This window comes from Calonectris borealis, chromosome 6, assembly GCF_964195595.1.
Source record: "Calonectris borealis chromosome 6, bCalBor7.hap1.2, whole genome shotgun sequence".
In the NCBI taxonomy this organism is placed as follows: domain Eukaryota; kingdom Metazoa; phylum Chordata; class Aves; order Procellariiformes; family Procellariidae; genus Calonectris; species Calonectris borealis.
Genome location: NC_134317.1, coordinates 26,719,148 through 26,740,618, shown reverse-complemented (window position 1 = coordinate 26,740,618; position 21,471 = coordinate 26,719,148). Strand labels below are relative to the sequence as shown.

Below are 21,471 nucleotides of genomic sequence, written 5' to 3'. Positions count from 1 at the left end.
TTTGCTACTATATTAGGTTTTTGTAGTATTACAGGAGTGATTGTTTAAAAAAAAAATACACAGCTGTTTTAAATGTGTGAATCATTTTCAATAGACATTAAAGAAAAAATTACTATTAAGTCTGTATTTCAAAATTTCCGTGAATCAGTTATAAAAACTAACAGGTTATTACACATGAACAATTTTTTGTAACTTTATGCACACTGCTTTTGCATTTCATTAAATATGGCAGTTTAGTTTGCTTTAACTTTCAAATTTTCTTTGGTTGGGTTTGAATTCATCACACAGTAATTGAATTAAAAAAAAAAATTGTATGAAGCATGACTGATAGTTTTCGAAAGTTATCCCAGTTTTCTCTGTGTCTTAGGGATTATGTGCCTCACAGCTCATCAATTACTGGAAAATATAACATACCGGTCAGGTACAAATGTTAATTAACAACCTGTTCAGAAAAAAGGATTCTAAAAGAAGGAAATTAACTTCTGGGCCCTATACCAATTTTACGGTGTCCATCCTGAGTAGTTAGGAAAGATTTAACATTTGAAATGTCTTTTTAATGTATTGAAGATGAGGTAATATTAGGATAAATGCATGTCTAGTTTTATTTCAAAATATAAAATAGTCAGCTCTTTAAAAAGTCAGACTTTGCCAAGAAATTCCAAATGGAGCCACCTCAGATGCCACCTGTTTTTCCACAGTGTATTCAGGACAGCTGTGAAAGTGGTATGATAATTTGGGAGAAATTAACCTACTAGTGACCAGCAATCTGTGTGTGAAGTTCTGAAAATATTTTACCTTTTTTTTTTTATCATGTCAGTATTAAGTCATGACAATTAATTCTTTTCATAGATTAATATTAAGATGTTGAATTAGTAAAGAGACTATAAGTATCACATACTCGTTTAATTCCTGTTGTATTACATTAGTTACAGAGCTGGTCCAGAATGTTAAGAAAATCTCATGCTGGATAATTAATGAATGCCACTACTTTTATAGAGTTGTTGTGCATGCAAACGTGTTATGTTTCAGTAAGAAAGTGCTTTACTTCATCAACTTTTCATCCAGTAGTATTAAAATGGCTGTTTTAGGAGTAGCATTTATTTTTTAGATGTATTGATGGTGTTTGACAACTGCTTTCTCAACCCATTCTCTGCCCTTTCATGCCAATGCTATTCATGGACAAAATAAGATGAAATACTTGTTACTGCACTCAAAATTCTCTGGAAGAAAATACAAGTGTTTCATGCTACATAGAAAATGACACCTCTCTATATACCTTAACTTATGGACAGAGGCTATCAATTAATTGCTTCTTTGTTATGTTAATTTTATTAAACAGAGGCTGTCAATATCTTATCTTGGAGATGTGGTATTTTAGTGATGTGTACGGATACTCAAAAAGATAAAAATGTTTTGCAAAGTCTCCCTTTACTTGTTTCATGAACTAGCTTCTCATGAAGTAGAGTGTGAAAGTGATTTAATTGCTATTACCTGAGTGTGAAAAAACGCTGAGGACCAAATTCAGTTTAGAGTCATAACTATTCCTGATGAAGTAAATTCAGATCCTGGGTCTTCAATAGTGTGATGGGAGAGGTCTGTAAGACTTCATCATTCCCAGGGCATATGGGAATCTTCTGAATTTCCTTAGCAGCGTCTACCAACATGGGTCTTCTCCCAGACACAGTTAAAAGTTATTTTTAGTCCTCTTTCCTTTAAAACAGCCATCAAAGGGCAGCATAAATTCAATCTACCTACTACTGGGGGTTTGTTGGTTTTTGGGGGGTTGTTTTTTTGTTGTTTTTTTTTTTTTTTTAAGTGCTGGTTGTGATCTAAACCAAAATGAACAAACTTGAGTAAATTTTCAGTAAAACTTTCGATAAAATTAATAAACTTTAAGAAATTAAGCAGATCACAAGCTGGTTAAATGCTTCAAGGTGTTAGCCTGCTCTAGCTTTTTTGGAAGTCAGAGGGGAGACCAAAAGAGCTAAAGCAACATTGATTTCCTTGCACCCTAAGGATCAATGCTTATGCTTTGGAGAGCAAATAGACTTGTCAAATATTAGGATGTAGAGGTAGGAGAGTGGATTTGCATATGCTAGTGAACATTGTTGTTTGGCCATGTTCTGCAAAATAAAAATACTACATGTAAGTCTGAAAAAAGCCTGTAAGGACCATGGAGCTATACATGCAAACAGTGATTTTCAGCTAACAAATAGCCAGATTCCAAATCAGAGATTTCTGTGAATGGTTGCAATAATTATGATGGGAAGTTTAATAAAAAAAAAAACAACAAAAAAGCAATTATTATTCATCAAGTCAATTAGCTAGCATAAACAATGTTGAATTGAAGTACTTGAAGATAGAGCACCCCATTAATTGTTGCTTAGCTTGAGAGATTCACTGACTATCCTCCTAATAAATGCCTCCAAGCATTTGTTAGAAAAATTATTATTTGTGCAGAGTCTACTGCAAGCATTTTATATCTATAAAAGAGGCCCAGGAGCAGCCTTGCACAAGCTACCCAAATGACTCTGCATTGTTGCTTTAGCACTTTTTCTCAGTTGCCAGTGCAAGAAGGCAGTGATTTATTCTACCTGTTCATCCAGTACTTGGTGCTTTTTTGAAGCTATTGAAAGTCAGATCTAGTGTGAAGTTTTGCCATCTCAAGAAAAGCAGAAATGATCAATATGTTTTCATTGGCCAGGAAAGGTAAAATGCCACTCACTGCACACCTTTTTTATTATACAGGAAAACTTTATTGGTTTGGGAGAAACTGCTACATATTTTTAAAAAGCTGTTTAAGTTAAACTCTACATAAAAAATATGAGTGAATTGAACATTAGCAGTTTTACTGAAAGACAGGTTTTTCATATAGCAAAAAGGAAACTAAAACCTATAATGATTACATAAAATTATAAAGTAACAGAAATATGCCTTAAAAATACATAGTTTATTTATTTATTTTTCCCCCAGAGCTTTACTTGCTTTGACAGGTTTTAAATATTTCTTAAATGTGCTGCACAAAGTTAAAGCAAGGCTGTTCCTTGGCCCCCCAGAGCCAAGAAAGCAGGTTTTTCTTTTCTATGAATAATATATACTGCCTGAAAAAAATCTCATTAGCTGTGGAATGAGAATGGATTTGGTAAGAACTGCAGTGTAAAATCTATCTCCTGCACTATATTTTGGGGCTTTTTTAGCTAAACTGAATTTTAGAAATTAAAGTTTATGAATTAAAATTCAAATTGCACTGAAAGCATAAATAAGGAAATCCAGTTACACTAAAATAGAGCAGGATTAGGTCAAATAAGTATATTAATTCTAGCTGTATATGCTACAATTATACTTCTTTAACTATGCCAGTAACTTTAGATATTCTTGTATATTTGCATATAAGTGACTGTGAGCAATGAACAGTTTTGCAAGCTCAAGACAATGCCAAAATTCTAATTGGATTCAGTACTTAACAATTTCTTCTGTATGTAAGTGAATGAAGGTGGGACCATGAAACTATTCAACCAGGAAAAAAAAAAGGTAAGGGAGCAATTGATAGGTGTCTGAAGAAGTTAAACAGTATTATGTACGATAATGAAAAACTTCTGGATACTTTGCATATGGGTAATGTAGTAATTGGGTTATTAGAAACCTATGTTGTTTCTGTTTTGAATGTTATATTCTGAGTTCTGACAGCAGGTCTATCTTATGCTTACACCTTGTGTAGACCTCTGCGAACTAAGTGTAAATCAACTAGCTCAGACATAGCTAGCAATGTAGCAGCAGTAGTATGAACCACAATTACCCGTTGCTTCTACTAAAATCATCTACCGAATTTTACTTGTATACCTTTAGAAACCTTTCTAGGAATCATTCTATGTCCATCAAGAACAGGGTTTGTTCATTTGTAGCTGGTGCATTTCTTGTGCTCAAAGCCCTATAATGCTTAGTTAAGTTCCAAGCATCCTGTGGCAAGAAGTGGTAAGTTGCAGTAGGATTGTTCTCAGATCCTTTTTGAGCTGCACTGCACTAAAGGATTTACAGTGCAGATGGCAGAAATGGTTTGCCCCAGCTTTTAGGGAAGATATAACCTCAGTGAAAGCAGTAAAAACAACTTGAGAAGTAAATACTGCACTAGCACTGAGTTCTAGGCTACTGACACTGCACTGCACTGAATGAGTGATTTAAAATTTACCTTAGGCTTGTCTTCACCAGCTGCACTCAGAACACATACCATAGTGTAGACGTACCCATTGCTGCACTGTTTTCACTGAAACAATACTGTTGCAAACTGGCAGCACTGTAGATAAGCATGCTCAAATTGGCAAGGACAGGAGACAAGACTAAGAAACAGGAGAGGGCTTGATTAAACTAGAGAAGGCTACAGTTACAGTAAATTTAGTGCTAGGGCTTATTATTATTGTTGCAATAAATACAGTTCTTGCGATATATTCTCTTGTATAACATGATTCTTGCACAGTGCCATGAGTTTCAAACTGTTTATGAATTGTTGTGGTACAATTTTGTCAGACATCTCACAGCTCTTCCACCTGGTAATTTTTTTTATAAATGATTCTTTGGGAGTAAGCTTTCCAAGTGAAGAGAGGTGTTAATTTCAATTTAATACAATACAATGAAATCTTGGTGATCTATATTGACTTTAAAAAAAAAAAAGTTTAAAGACAATCAGCAGTAGATCTTTATGAGCAGTGGTATTGAACATATTGTTAACTCATCAGTGTGATCCAGTTTTGTAGTGAGATAATTGGAGGAGAAGCTCTTGCACCTGCTCCAGGTGTTGCTGGCTCAGAAATGCATTTCTTCTTCTGACCTAGGTTCTCCTGTCTGGTGCCTGTTTCCTCTTTCCTTTTCACAGCTGGGATTATGTACAGCCGGGGATAAAAGTGAATTGATGTTTACAATGCACAGAGAAATGCCATTTTCTATGTACCTCTGACAAGATTTTCCTGTACTCTAAGCAGTTCCAGAATATTTTACTATGGAGCAAGTTTGACTTGACTTTTCAGGCTTGATCAGGCTATAAGATATTTGTGGATTTTGTCTTTATTTATTGCTACATAAACTGGCTTGAGTAGTTTAAAATCCATAAATTCAGTAGCTTTGCTATTGAAGATTACACTGAAATGAAATGCGAAGATCAGATGCACATACTTCAGTGCAACTTTTTGCAGGTCTACATAAGATTTACCAAGATTTAGAAATATTGTGAATAGTTCATGCCTTGGTATGCTCCTTGCAGTAGAAAGTCTCTTTTTTTCCCTAAAGCCAATCCTAGCTACTTAACATTTTGTAGATAATGTTGTTGAAATGAGATAATGCTGTAGCAGCAGAGATATATAAATATCTCTGCATGTTTGAAAGCAACTCTCTAGTCTATAGTCTACAACTAAAAATGCCTGCCTATAAATAAGAGGGTAAACTGTGTGTTATAACATAAAATAATTTTAACTTCGTAGTTAAAAAAAAAAAAAATCACATGACCTTTCACATTCTTTAGAACCTTTCAGGGGTAAGAATCTGTGATGAAGCACAGCACTCATAGCAAAGAGGGAAGTCATCTGGGAAGTAATAAGCTGCCTTTGGGTTATCTCAACCCTGGGCTGGAACATCTGCTGAACTGACCTTGAACAAAATGCAGGGGGCAAAAAAACAGAGGGCAAATGGCTTTTTCAGTAATAAATGTCTCTGAGGCCGAGTGGTCTGTACACTCCATGCTGCTTTATGTTTCTGTCCTCACCTGGCAAATGACTGCTTCAAGAAACAATCTCATGGTTTCCCTCTTCACTAGAGCCACACTTTGCAGATTGGAAAAAAACTGGGTGCTTTCAGGGACTCCAGCTCTCTTGAAGCGGCTGGAAAGTGAGGGAACGAGAATCTCACCCATGGTATCAATTTTTAAAACGATGGGTTTGGTTTATCCCTTGCCTGTTGAGAGTAGGTAGCTGCTCAGAGAAGCAAGTATCCTCACCAGTTTCCAGTCTTCTCACCGAACTTTAGAACAAACCAAATGATGAAAATTTTAACACTGCATAAAAGTGAATTGACATTTAGTACTTGAACTCTGACATGAACTTGCACTTCTTACTAGAACATCGTACAAGTGAATCAAAATCAAAGAATCAAAAAGCCACATTAAGGTAATTTGTTGTAGGACAGAGCCCTAAATTTTAGGTCTATTTTAAAACAAATTTTAAGACATAACAGATATCTCCTAGTGTTGGATGATAAATGACAAGAATGAAGAATGACCCAGTCTATACATGAAACATTTGTTTGTTATTTTGTTTTCCCTTTTGTGGTGTCTTCATATCTTTATTTATCAGTAGTTAAGCTATTGAAAAAATGAATGAAATCCATAAACCTTATTTATTTTCCATTTTTATAGCTTTTAAAAAATTCATATCTTATTTCCTGATTCGTGATTCTTCTAGAATATTCTTTTTCTAAATGTAAAATAGTGTTAGCGTTGAATTTGGGTCTTGAGTGCTATCACTTTGAGTAAATGTCCTGTAGACAAGCAGAGCTCTAGGCATTTCATGCTATGTTATCATATGTAATTAGAAAATATTGATTATTTTGATGAAATTGGACAGAGAACAAAGCAATGTGACATGGAAAATTAGTAATAAATTCCTCTTTTATGTGTCTGAAAAGCTAGTCAAATTATCCGTGACTGTGTCTTTGTGGTAACAAAAACATTGTTTTATACTGTGCTTTTAATGGGGAAGCCTTTTAAAATCATCTTGCAAGCAGTCTGGCTGTGTTTTCAAAATAGATTTTGAGAATCAATATCTAGGTCTGTTTTGAAACAATGTAAATGTCATATCCTGCCTTTATGTTGTCTGTAAATGTAAAGAATGGTAACAGGAACAGCCAGCATTAGAAATAAATTGGAAGACTAAAATATATTTATTGAATGTATAGACTATTTGTAGAGCAGCATATTATAGTTATATATGCTCATTTACCTATTGGTAAATGGCTTCGATTAAAGAAATTGTTCATCAGTATTCCTTGTGCAAAAACTTAAAAAAAATTTAGTGGCATAATTAGTAAGATGAGAACGAAATAGCACATGAGTCTAACTACCAATTTTACTAACGTTATAAAACACAACAGAAATGTGACTGCATTATTAATGCAGGTTTGCCTTTGATGTGCTTGATCTGTTTTTATTGTGAAAATCCTGTGTGTCTGAAGTTAACCAACAAGGGAAAAGTGGAAAACAGAGGATGGGGCCTGAAAAGATGGGTAAAGTGGCCTTCCAGATGAAGTAACTTCTTTCTCCCTGTTAGTATTTATTGACCATTGGAGATTTCAAGACCTTACCTAAAATGCAGTGTTCTCAAACAAGTGAACGATGTAGATGAAGATGTGCCTGATTATGCAACCACCATGACTGTAGGTTACTTCTGAAGGTAATTACCAGTAGGGAAAAAAAAAAACAAACCTTCATTATTTTCAGTAAACTGTAATCTGTTTTCTGAGAGAGGTAGGAATACTATATACTACCCTTTTGCTAATTTCCCAGTTCCTTGATAAATATCAGGGAAAATAATCCCTGACTTTTTGTCATTTTTAACTGAAAACAATGACTGCTAGCATATTAAATCTCCAGATTTGTTTTCTAGCCATCAGCTTTAAAGTGTGCTTCTTATTTTCAGCAGAATGAATTTGATTGAACACTTAGAATTCTGATGTCATTTTATGGAATATCTATTTCAGGTGTATCATAACTTCATTCTCCACTAAAAGCCAATATTTCTTATAGGATTGTTTCTCCAATAATAAGACATAGTCTCCTTTTGCTGAACTGCTGTGATGTCTGAAAGAAGTGTCACGATTAGGAAACCCAACAAATAAAGGAAAGTGGACATAATGAATGGAGTCATGACAGCAGAATTTTCCATGTTTTTACCTTTTAGCTTATGGCATTCACTTTTTCAAATGAAGTCAAACTTATCTGCTAAAAGCAAATGCTTGGCATAAAGAAGTTTGAAAATCATTTTACATCAAAAATATTGGTAAAGCATTTGCAGCTATATCTAGTAAGCACTCTGAAGTATGTCTACATTAACCTCACCCTACCCTGCCATCACAGGGCAAGGAGGTCACATCCTTGTGTATTTCATTCATTCCTCTTCTGTCATGATATTTCTTTTATTGTACACTTTAGCCTTAAAGCTTCCACAAGACTTTCACAAGATCTTTTCTCCTAGGTGCTAGAAAGCAAATCAAACTTCTTTTAAATCTGTTAGCCAGGATTCATCCAACACAGGTAGCACTTGGCAGATAGTACTTGGAGTTCAGCCTTTTTTGGGGTTGAATAAAGAACCAAGGCTTTGTTGGCTCTGAAAATGTTGTGCATATATTTAGGAAAATCCAGTATTACATAGACAACATCATTTTTATAGCTTTGCTAGTATAAAAAAAATTGAGAAATAATGATGCCAACAAATAAAAGAAAAACCAAGAAAGATTCGAAAGAACTGTGCTAAAGATTGCAGCAAAAGCTGGATTTTAATGTAAAATTTTCATGAGCTCAGTTCATTATCTTACCATTATCATTGTTTTGATGAAGCTGGGTTTTAAATTTTATTACTTGTACAAGCATATAATCCCTGCAGTTTAAAAATTATCATGAGTCAGTGCTGCTCTTTTTTTATTTCTAATAATAAGTATTCTGACTGCTGCATGTAAGACTAGAAAAACACCTGCAGCAACTCTTAGTTACCTTATCAGCTAGATAAATATTCTTGAATAAAGTTCGACTGGAGTACTTTGGATTCCCAAGGCCAACTGTTTTTCCTGATCTGATTCTTGTCTCATTGTGATATAATGGAGGTATAAAAGGGTTGCTATCTATAGTTACATCAGAGTGACAGTATCTACTCCATGCAAATGACCTCATTTAAAGTCAAAGAATAATTTTAAATAAATGTTAATTAGATTTCTACTTAAATACAGAATAGGTAACATTTGGGGAATTTGAGCTTTTCTTCTCATATTGTGAGGCAATCAGGATAGGGATTCAACAGAAGAAAAAGAATTGGTTTTACAGAAGGATTAAAAAGCAGCAGTTCCCATTCTTAGTATTCAGCAAATAAAATAGAGTGTGTATTGTTCTCTAGAACACTGGCTTTTGATCAGATGTTCTTTTTGATGGGTTTGTCACCAAACAATAAGCATGCATTCATGCTGATAATGACTTTTCTATATACTGTAGAAAAAGGTGGGTTTGTTGGAGCTGCTTTTATGCATGTTAATTTTACCACTATTTTCATAGTTGGCTGTCTGTAAAGTTAAGTTAAAATAATTTCATTTTATTTTTTTCAAAGAAAGAATAAAAGTTCCATAGTTTATTATACTGTTCTCACAGTACTGCTTTTAGAGAGAACTGATGAGTTTCTTTGGTTCAAGCTGATATCTTTGTGTAGTATACAAGGTCTAGGGAGGACTGGAGGTTATGGTTCTGTGTTTAGAACAATAAAGTTTTCTGCAATTTCCTCTTTTCAATTGGATCTGTCAGGAGAATTTCAAGTTTTCCAATTCTTTAACCTTTATTAGCATCTGTGTCATGAGAATGAGTTATCATAGATTTTAATTTGCCTAATACAGATTTCTTTTCCCATTACACATTCATGTGATAGCACCTGTAATAACAGCAGAAATTGGCACTTTATTAATTCATGCTCATAATAAAACCTGAGATGGGGGAGGGGGACGGGGGAAGAATAAAGAACAAATGCTAATCAATTTTTCTGACACACTAAAGATTTTCAACATAAGCTGGAAATGGCCCTGCAGTTATCTTTCTCATAGTGAGGTAATGAAACACAGTAGAACGATTTTCTTGACAATAGTGTATTATTATTTGGTGGCCAGCTTGAGCAATGCAGAGAGCTGAACTTGAAACATTGCATAAATTTGGTGTTTTTCTGGAGAATACGTGCATATGTTCAAGCTACTTTTGTCTGGATTGTCTGTGCCTTGTCTGTGTTGAAGTCATTGGAGACTTATGGGTAAGTTACTTTAGAAACTCTTAAAGCTTGTAATGTCAGGTAATGTAATATGATGACATATCAAAGACGATCCAAAATATCTGCATTGCTACCACTTCCAGGAAGATCTGTGTTTAAGGAGATGTAAACTTATTTGAATCTAAATATTAGAGATAGAATAATAAATTCTCTTAGCACTTATTTTTAAATGAAATTTCATAAAAATATTGCCTCTTAAGTGCAGATAAAATTCAGAAGTTTGCTATGAAACTTGCAGGAACAGCTACGCTCCTATCTCTAGGAACTGGAAATAAAGCAGGAGTAGGAGACTTGTGGGTGGTTTATCAGACCTACTGAAAAAGTACCCTGACACCAGTATCAGCACAGTGTTTTGGATTCTGTTTACAGATTTCTTTCTTTTTTTTTTTTTTTTTTTTTCCCTCTTCTTCTCAGGCTTTGGAAGACCAGGTGTGGGACCTGCTGTATGAAGCAGACAAGGCTGCAGAGGAGAACAAAGAAAAGAGTCAGATTTATGATGCCATGGCGGAGACCCTTGGGGATGCATGGGATTCCCTCATCATTATGCTTGAGAAACGACAGGCACTTCTGGAACTTACTTCAGTGTTCTTTGAAAATGCTCTGGAGGTTTGTATTTAAATCAAATGACTCTTACTTTAAAACTTCCCACATCTTAGAGGTACTCTGTCCACTGTAATTTTACTCTGTTAAATATGTTCATTGGATTCCTAAAGGTTGAAACAATTTAGAAAATAAAAATCTCCAGATGCATCCTTCCTTTTCCACCTTCTGGATAGTTCAGGATGAAGCGGAACAAAAAAACATATACACTTTAAGAAATACCTTAGTCATGATATCTCCAAAATTTGTACTTGACAGAAAAATGACAGTGAAAAATGGAACTGGACCAAAACCTAAAATACATAATTCAGTGACTATGGACATTCTGCAGAATATCTTTCATTCCTTATGATTCAAATTATTTGGCATTGAAAGAACTAAATTCTCAGATGCCTTCCCTAATGCTTATTGAAGATTGGCCACTGAAGGTTTTACACTGAAATATCCATACAGTTATTGTAATTATACAGACTAAACATTAGTCTAACTTGCCAGTCCTTTACCTGAGACTTCCATGTGCAGATGCGCACAAAAGAAAAATTGTGTAAGCCCAGAGACAGATTTCAGTGTTGTCTTTCCCGTTTACCCATTTGTCTGTATATCTTATCCTAATTCACCGATACACAGGGAGCTAAAGCAGAGAGGGATTCCATGTTCACTCTGTGTAGCCTCATATTCAATTGTCCCCACATCCCTGGAGCTTTGAAGAGTTTAATAGTTCTCCTTGATAATTTTGTTTCTACAGTAGCCCAGTGCCACCTATAAAATATAGAAGCAACCGTTCTACTGCTAACTGTCCTAAAAACTCCAAGATGAACAATCTACTAATTATTTTGTCCTGACGATGTGTATTATACAAATAAATTAGTACAGAGTTGGCATAAGTGTCACTGATAAATTCTGTACCACCAAAGGTTGACCTAGTGCAGACTAAATCCTTAAGGGGCTAGCTGAATTGCCCCTGCAACAGGCTTATATCTTTAAAACAAAATGCAGCAGCTGGAGCACAGCACAGATCACACCCATTATATATAGAAGGGAAGAAGAAATGCAATACCGATTTAAATAGGAGTTGCTGAAATCTCTTATGGAAAGGCTTTTCTTTAAATGACAGCCTGTGATTATAGAAATCTTTGTTTTATTGTGATACAACACAAAACATATCTCAAGAATAGTCCTTAGTGAAAATCAGAACTCAAATCTCAAATGTTGATACCTAATGGATTTCTTTTATAGCACACACATCAAGAAGGAGAAAAATGTGGAACAATAGAAAAGACAGAAAAAGCAGAGTGCTTGCTTTTCATCTTCCTTAATTTCACCGTAGGTTTCAACATCTTTGCTTACACCGAAACACAAGCTTGAACTCTACTGGTTTTGTCATTTTTGAAATGAAGCAGTAGAATTGATAAAGATTGACTAAGATGCAGAATATGTGTCTCAACTCTGAGCTACTTATACTTGGAATTGCACCTGCAAAGGTGGAAGCCAAATAAAGAATTCCACCAAATAAAGAATTCTAATCTTAGTTTTAACAATCTCAGCGGATTACAAAATCGGCTCCAGATTTCCCGGAAACACAGCATATTTCAATATTTAAAATATGGAACCCATGGAAAAATGAGTTGTAAAGGAGTAACCTAAATTCAGTCTTCATTACAGAGATGCTGTTTCCCCACTATAATTAATTACTGTGTTTACTATAATATTTGTTAGCTTAAATTTGCTACTCATTTCTGCCTTCAAAAGATTGCTTTGAAGATTGTATTTCTGTCTGATGTTGCCCTTAAATGTTTTTTTCACTCAATACTTTAACATTAGAAAGAAGTTCTGGGAAGGACACCTAAGTTAAAGGCTTCATTCATGTTAAGTTATTTTACTGAAGGCTTTGAAATAAACAGATTCTTCCATAAGAATTCATTTTCAGTGAGTCTGAAGGCTATGTAGGAAAGATAATTCATAAAGTGACAAACTAATTACAGAGTATGTCAACTGAAATTTGGGTTCCCTCAATCAATGAGAACCTCAAAAAAACAGAAGGTGCATAGAGGCCACAAAGCATCTGTATCTAGCAGTCACTAAAAATGCATTTTCCCAAGAATTTACAAATTCTCGTGAATTTTCCCTATATACAGAGATTATGGTGGAGTTCTGCAAAAGAAAATTATACCATGCTTCTTCTCACCCTTTTTCTTAATGCAGTTTGCTGTTAAAATTGACCAAGTTGAAGATTTCCTGAAAAATGCCCAAGAGTTTGACAATATTGACTCTTTGAGAGAACTCCTTCTGCAACAAGAGCATCATACAAAAGGTACAAACGGTATTCCACGCCTGGTGGCGTGTGATTGTGCACTGCCTCCTTGAAGGATGATTTACTCTTTCTGTGTGTATTTAAAAGAAAAATAAAATCCTAGAACAAATATGAAAATGTTCTATTTGGAAAAATATAATGGTGAAATAACTTTTTTTATCATGCCTCCTGAAAGATATGAAACTCCTGGTTTTGAGCCTAGCACCCTCATGGTTCCATCTTTGTTACTGCAGAGCAGCTAGTGGTAAGCTTGTATTCTGATTTCAAGACAGTCCAGGTCAGGTGAGCTGCTAAGAAACCAAGCTGACTTTTAGTGCTGATTAGCAAGCAAGTTCTAAAACCGTCCTTCTGTTCCATGGGAAAATTCATCAAAGTTATCATAGCCATCAATGAATTAGCATTTTCCTGTGGAAAACTTTCCATTAGAAAATTTCCAATCAACTCTAGTAACAATCCTCTGTAGTTTCTTGAGAGTGGCCAAGGGAGAAGTCTGACCTCTGTTTTCCTTTGCCTAGGGATGGAGTTTGAAGAAAAAGTGGTGAAGTGAGGGTGGGAGCTGTCAGGTAGAGGTGGCAACTAACCAGCTTCAGAATCTATTTGCCTACAGTGGTTCCCTGTGTTTTGCTTCTGCCTTTGAGGAGTGGGGCTGTGTTTCACTTCCACATTGAGTTGTCTGATCTGTTCCAAAAGGTTCTGCAGCTAGAACTGTAACTCTCTTGGAAAAAATGTGCTCTCTCCCCTTCCACCACAACTTTCCTGCACATATGTTTGCCTAGAAAAATTCTTCCATGTGACTTCTTTTTGTTCATTCAAATTTTCATGTGAAGCATCTTCTACTTTGTTGTGATACTCTTAATTCAAAAAGGGCAAAAAAAAATTTCTCAAAACCAATATCGTTGTGTGGCTACTTCAGACACCTTTGCAATTCCATACGGTTCTGTATTTTTTATAAGACTTAAGACTCGATCTTTGTAATTTTAACTAAATTTTGCTGTAAGATTACTAATAACTGGCAGAATGTCAATTGTACTTTCTAGTAGAGTACCAGCTTAAATATTTTTAGCTACCTTGAATGCCAGGTATTCTTCTCAGGAGACTGAATAGAGAATGGAACTCAAGTAACTCTAATACTGGTTTTGGGGCTTCCAATTTGATCTTCATGGGAGCAAAGCACTCACTGTACAGCAATTTTAACCTGAAGTATCTGGCAGTAATTTATTGCAGAAAAGAGGGTCTATAAACCGTAAGAATCAGATTAAATTATTTGGCAGAGAAAGACTGCATTGATGGGGATAAGCCTTTCCTCAGATGAAGGAAAGTTGTTGCAATTGGTTGGCTTCTTAATCTAACCACATCAAATTTGGAAAACTGATATTGAGCTATTTGATAAAAAACAGTGTTTGTATTGCTTACTGTGAGAAGGACACTATCTGCCCACTCCAAAGTAAGGTAGCTGAAAATACAACCTTTACAAAGAATTGGCTCTACCAGTATGTGATGAGTAGTTTATCACAAATGTTTATTACCAAAAAAAAAAAAAGTTTTGAAACAAATGCATTTCAAATCAGAATAAAAAAGGTAAAAATATATGAATTATCCTTGTTTATCCATTTCTGTATGTATCCGATTTTGGATGGACTGAAATGGAACATTTCTGATTAATACCACCTTTCTGGAAAGCAAGAAGTAAAATGGACAGGCTTGTTGCAGGGAGTTTGTGGAAACTAAACTCTTTTGTTAGCCCTTGGTGGCTGGAGAAGTGGAGGCATTCCACTTCTGCATCTTCCCTAGGTGCTTCATATGAAAGGTGGAGATTTAGGGTGCTTTGCCTTGAGTTACCAGTACATGTACTCAACTGAGAAGATCAATGTTTCAGCTGTTTGTTGCCTGTCGTCGGTTGCTTCAGTAGCAGCCCCTTGCAACCATTCCTTTCTTATACTTTTCTTCATGCCTACCTTGCCTCTTATTCTGGCCTGGCTCCCCTTCTTCCTCATTCCATACCTAAAGATTTTCCCTTTTCATTTGAAAGACCTATAAATACTGATTGTTGTCGGTTCAACAGCTTTTGTACTATGTGGCTTTAAGGAGCTGGAACAAAGGCAGACACATGACTAGTAGATCATTAAAGTGTACTAGTTCACTGAATTTTAACCCTGAATGTATTCAGGTAGAGGTTATAGAAAGAAGGTAAGAGTTCCTGATATTCATGACTTATTTAGTCATAAGGTTACAAGAGCCCCCAGACAGGACAACTTTTTCTTTCAACTTCTGTGAGGGACATAAAGACCTAAACTTCGCTTGCATCAGTAATGAAACACTACAGAGGCTACAGACCCACACAGAAAGCAGGGTAGGAAATTTCACTTCAGTTTACCTGAGGATTGGGGAACCATCAAAAAGAACTGTTTTGAGAAAAAAATCTCACTTCTGTGTTTTGTCTCAATGGCTCTCAGTACACCATTATATGTGTATATATATTGTGTTATATTTTATGTACCATTATAGGTACATATATGTATGTGTATACACCGTTATACCTTTGTAGGTTTATATCTGTCCAAACTGAAATATCTTAGGACATATACCTTCTAAAGTAAGTATTTATAACCTGTACATGTAATGCATGAAAATACATTATGCTCACATATGTAAATAGATAGGTAGTTTTAAAAATACTTGAATTATATTTAAAATACGCTACTAGAATTACAAATCACATTGGTTTTTTTCCTATGAAATTCTATTCTTACAGAGCTTTTGGAAAAGTCACTTGCACTTTTAAACAAAAGCCAAGAGCTAACTGAATTCATAGAAGAATTCAAATGTGAGGGACCAAATGCAAATACGGAGCTGATTCAGGGAGCCCACAGCAGCTGCTTGAAAATTGACAATCTCCTTGAAATGCTACAAGACAGGAGACGGCAACTAGACAGAGTCCTTAAACATCAGCGCCAAGGACTGGAGCAGGTTCTACAAATTTGTTTGTGGCACCAACAAGAGAACCAGGTAAGGCATATAATATTAAGGGAAGCCACAGTAAAAAAAACCATCTAGCAACCGTTTTACAGTAAAGACTATTAGAGAAAATGAGCTTAAATGTATTTATTAGGCTAATATCCCTGGGACACTTCTGTTTGATGAGATCCCAACTTTTGAATATTTGACTTTGTAACTATAACATAATTTATTTTAATATAAATCTAATGTCTTCAAAAGCACTATTTCCATTATGTGGATCCCTCCTCGAAGTTATCAAATGTGGTGCTTCAAGCCAAACAAGATTCCCTTCAAATTGAATTCCCAGCACAAACAAAACTCTAGCCACATGAGCGATAACAGTAACTGGTAATAGCAATTACAACTGCAGCAGGCTGTTTCTGGACTAGTCAGTTAAAGAGACGATATAGCATAGTTAGCCAGTTAGTGTGTCTGAAAGCAGAGGATTATTTTCTTTTGGAGTCAAATCAAAATTCTCTAGGGTACTGTAGTGATTGCAGGTTTTCCACACCTGCAACCTGTTTCTCTCTCTTCTTTCTCCCAGCTTAGCTCCCATCTCTTACTGATTTTCTCAAATACAACTTGTTTTTTTATCTTCCTTTCAGAGCTTAGGTACATTTAAGTCTTACTCTTTCTCTTCCTCTTTCCAGTCCTACTGCTCTCTTTCCTTTTCATTCCTTATCTCCTAGCATTAAGATCAGATAGCTTTTCTCTGTGCTCCGCATTATCAGAGAAACTTCTGCAATATAAGACTCCCCTTTCATTTTCCTTGAGAAACACCACATAACTTCACCAACTTGTCAGAAAAAAGATACAGGGAGAGTCCTGCTCTGCCTCTTTGGATATTAAGTATGCTGAGAAAGAGGAACCTATGCAAATTTAACTGCCAAAGTCTAACAAAACTAAAGCTGAGTTATTCTCAGTGTTTTGTAAATAGGCTACAATTTTGTATGGACCTCTGACAGTACAGTCCTGATTGTGATACCTCTGTAAGTTTCCTTCTTTGCCTCCAAAATAAAGTTTCCCCTGGTATAAGAGGAAAATGTTAGACACTCTTACCAGTAGTCTATTCTGCAGGCACTAACTTTGCCTGTGAGGTTGTTTAAGATGAGAAGCACCTTATTTGACAAGCACAACTCCTTGTAATTTTGCATAGAGATGACAAAATTTTTGAGGTACACAAGCAAGATGACAGCCTTATTTCTGGAGCATTCAATATCAGTAGCTGCCAGAAACAGAGCAAGAATTACTTATTTAATGATTAGATAGGGGAAAAAAAAACTAGATAAAATAGTACGGTCTTATGCAAGTGTCATAATCTCAGTATGTAGTTATAAAATAATAGCTGACAAAAATACTGAAAAACAAGAACTGCAATATAGGAGGCTGTATCCATTTCTGTGCAAATCATTAGAAACCATCCAGTGCTTGCTTAGAGATACACATTATTGCTGCTGTTACTGTTTTTGATTTTTTTTTTTTCAGTATCACCACTTAGCTATACTATAAAAGAAAGATCCTCAAAAAGAAATGTTGTTTCAATATAATGTATTCTAATAAATTTACAACAGCTACAACTGAACTTTCTGTATAGTCTAACTCACTATATTGGAAATATCTCCTATTTCATCTAGAAAAATGATTCTTTCTCTACATTAAAAAAGTATTAGATGTTACTACAATTACTTGATCATGCCAGTGTTTTTCCACAGTATAAAAACATGGAGGAACATTCAAAATGGAAACATTTCTGAAATAGCTTGCTGTTGAGGAGTAAGAGATAAATATGTGGGGTCTTTTTTAAAAAAAAAAAAAAAAATCACATTGCCTGAGATGTTAAAATGTCTCAATTTCATAAAATTTACCAGGGAATTCTACTTGTCCTTGTCACATAAGGGATAAATATTTGGGAGCAACGAGCTAGAATTCACCTTAATTTAGGTGGGATTGAAAATATTGTGCAGTGAATTTTTTGTGTGCATGTTTCCATTTCCTCTCAGGTATGTGTTCATATCACAAAGAGTAAGTATAGAAACTGCTTTCTACTGGCAAGTTTCCTGATCATCTGAAGAAAGTAGCCAGTATTTAACTACCTGTTTGAGGCTGGTATACACATAGAGGGACAAATTCAAATAGTTTTTAATATCATGCTTATCAGAATATACTTGTTTAGTATCTGCATTAGAGTCAAACCTGGTATAATGTATGATTTGTACATTTATGGACAATTAATTTGCATGTGTCATAGACCAATAAAGTATTTACATGTAAATACAAACACTGGAAAATTAACTTTTAGAGACCTTATATAAAATTTCTCTCTCTGGCCTCTAACACATTATGCATATATTTCTGCGTGATGACAGAAATCAAACTCTCAAAGCCTCTTAGCACATCTGAAAACTAATATTCCAATCTCTGTACATGGACTGAACTCCTCTTGATGTCTAATGGTGCTATATATGCAAGAACAGCACATTGAACTCCCACTGACATTAATGGGAGTTCACGGGATACAGAGAAAGCAGAGAACTGGAGATGAGCTCTGTGGTGTAAGATCTAAGACTGGATTTTTGCTCTTTGTATTGCCTTTGTTTTGCTAGGCATAATAATGTGATGCAGAAGACTGCATAATGTGTGGGTTGCTTTTTTAAAAGAAAAGCCAAGCAGCTGTGAAGATTGCTACTTATAACCTGGTTCCTGAAGAACTAAAATGTAGCACCTTCCTTTGATCTCTAATTGGAATATGATGATCTGATAGTCATGATTGTAACATGTTAACATGTTTCTTTTTCGGTATTTTCAATATCTGAAAGAAGTGTACTTATTTTACACTTAGAGAAGGGTATCTGACCTTCCTTTATGTAAGTGTCAGCATCATATTTTCTGATAATCTCTTTCATTAATGAAAATCAGAGGCAGATTGGCCTATTTTGTGCATAATTAGTTATCTTTGGAAGAAGATTTATGAAAGTAATTTTTCTTAATCGATCTAATCATGCATACATGAGACAATTAAAATTATTCATGATGCTTGGTCACATCAAGGGCAGAGTAAGAGCTGAGTAAAACTCAGGGGACAGGTGAGTACACCCACATTTGCTATCTAGGCAGATATATGGGAAACAAACTATCTTGGTATAAGTCACAGTTCCCTTTTTTAATTTCATTTTCATTGAAGGTAGTTTAATTGACATAAAAAATCAAGTAGTGTAGCTCAGTGAATTAAAGGCTGTCATCGGATTTTACCCCAAAAAATGCAGGGCATTCTTCTTCACTTGTAATCTTCACATATTAAATTGATAGGTTTATGATATTACCAGATACTTACCTAGAAGAATTTCTGTATGGTAGGATATAGAAAGGTTCTGTTGTTTCTTTGCTTGAAAGCAAATTTCGGTTATGAAAAATTGAGATTTTCATTTTAATATCTGATAACAAGGATCTGGAAATCCAAATGTGTAAGTGCACATATGTGAGGAGAAATCCACAGCAGTGGCTAATGTGTAGAGAATTGTCTAAACATGGACTACATCTGCTGGTGGTGTGCTCTTTGCTGGTGTTTTTTCCAATAGCTGTACTCAGCATAGTGCTGCTACTGTTACGGATAGCTAGAATGAAAATATTGTGTTTATCTCAGACAGTTTGGAGGCAAATCTGAAGATTATCATCTAATGCATAAAGCTATTTGAACCATCAAAATGTTATATGAAGTTTGTCTGTGAAGTTTTGCCTTCATATTTGATTCCAGCACATTCTGCAAAGGCTTTTATCATAAATATCAAAAATTGTATTTTACAATGAATGCTAAGACATTTAGACCTAAATAAGTTTAAGTTATTCAAAACTCTACAATCAGATCAACTTAAGATTACTTCTCTGCTAGCTACTTCTGGTGAAATCATGCTGCCAGTGAACTTAGCAGTAATTTTGCCACTGTCTTAATTATGGCCAATGTTTCTCCTCCTGTGTATTTCCAAACGTATGATCTCCTGTCCTGTTTCTCTTGATAGTGATAACTTAGTTTCTCTTACTACTCTTGCGCATATGGGCCAACTTCGCAGGATTCCCAGAATTTGATCCTATGTAAAAAAAGCCTCACACCTTGAAACCAAATGTGTTTCTGACATCCTTTTAAACTCACTCCATTGTTGGTCAGTCAGTCTTCCCAGTGAGTATACGTATTCTTGTTAAAGTATGTATGTACCTATATGGAATACTTGGTTTTAATATTTCACAACTGCAAACGCTCCCTTCAAAATTGAAATGATTAGTCTTATTAGCTAATATTCTAAATAACTTCTGCTTTTAGGAACATTGTGTAAACAAAGTCCTTTCTTTAAAAAAAGGAAAAAAAGGAGGCCAAAAAAAAGTGTATAGTGCTTTTGTCTGCATAAGCAAGAATCACCACAAATGAAAAGGACTGTTCTACTATATTGGAACTTGAAATGCTTTTATTGACTGGTATACATCACATTTAGTGGTGTTTTGTATTTTTATTTCCAGAGTCTTTTACAGTCCTTCACAAACATTGTATAACAAGCCACTAGTAGCTACTCTGGGTCAATGCAATACTGATACTTAGTTCTCTTCCCATAAAAGATTATTTTGTTACTCCTCCTATTTATAAGGCTGTACGTGATCATAGAAAAATCGCTAAAGCCCAGACTTTAAACTGAAGTGCTGCATTTTTCTTTAAAAATGTGTCTGTGGTCCCATTTTGCCCTAACTTGTTATTTATGAAATTAGACAAGGGTGCTTCACTAGCAATATTGTGAAGATAATACATTGAGGATTAGGGAACAGCTTAGGTAGTATTGTTATGAAGAGACTGAAATGTCCCCAAGATGAACAAAGACAGATCTGTCTTGTCATGATGATGCCTTCACGTACTGATGATAAAAATATTATTTGAGATTTAAGATAGTGAGTAAAGCATCAGCCACCCAAATACAGTGATGATTGTGATGAAAAAAACCTGTCTGGTGTTTAACAAAAGTCAGCTGACTGTGAATGCGCTGCAGAAATTATTTGAGAATAGCTCATCCTGCAGTTCAGAGTAGGTATGTCAAAATACATAGTGCAGGCTGCTCAAGTTCAAACTGCCTGAGGTAAGGTCAGATTTAATTTATGGCATGTCAGTATGTGTGTTTTAATACATACAGGAAAAAAGGGAGTGAGAAAAACAAAGTTTTTCCTAGTGGGAATAATTTCTAGAAAGAAAAGTGTGTTGCTGCTTAGTTTCTGTTCTCTGCTATGTTTGCTCCTTCTCTCTGTAGTCTCACACTAGTGTCAGATTGTTCAAGAGGTTTGGTAGACCCCAGGACAAGTATGTGTGTATGAGCTTTGAATCGGTGTGTGCAAGAATTCCCCTCCTTCTGAAAACATCCCCAGCTACACCAGTGCACTGGGCGCAGGGTCCAGGTCTGGCAGCAGGGGCTCAGGAGCGGGCAGCCTCTGTGAGGAGAGGCCGGGGCTGCCTCGCGCCGGACACTCCAGCCGGCTCCGCAG

The 21,471-nt window shown here is 35.3% G+C and overlaps 1 protein-coding gene across 2 annotated transcripts in view; it reads left to right on the top strand.

Annotated features, from left to right (window-relative positions):
* Positions 1 to 21,471, top strand: part of CCDC141 (coiled-coil domain containing 141) — a 108,824-nt gene that overhangs the window by 11,546 nt on the left and 75,807 nt on the right. For both annotated transcript variants that reach the window (XM_075153350.1, XM_075153351.1), the window contains exons 3-5: positions 10,467 to 10,658; positions 12,855 to 12,963; positions 15,716 to 15,969. In XM_075153350.1, the coding sequence (XP_075009451.1) occupies positions 10,467 to 10,658; positions 12,855 to 12,963; positions 15,716 to 15,969 (555 nt within the window). The remainder of the gene's footprint in view (positions 1 to 10,466; positions 10,659 to 12,854; positions 12,964 to 15,715; positions 15,970 to 21,471) is intronic.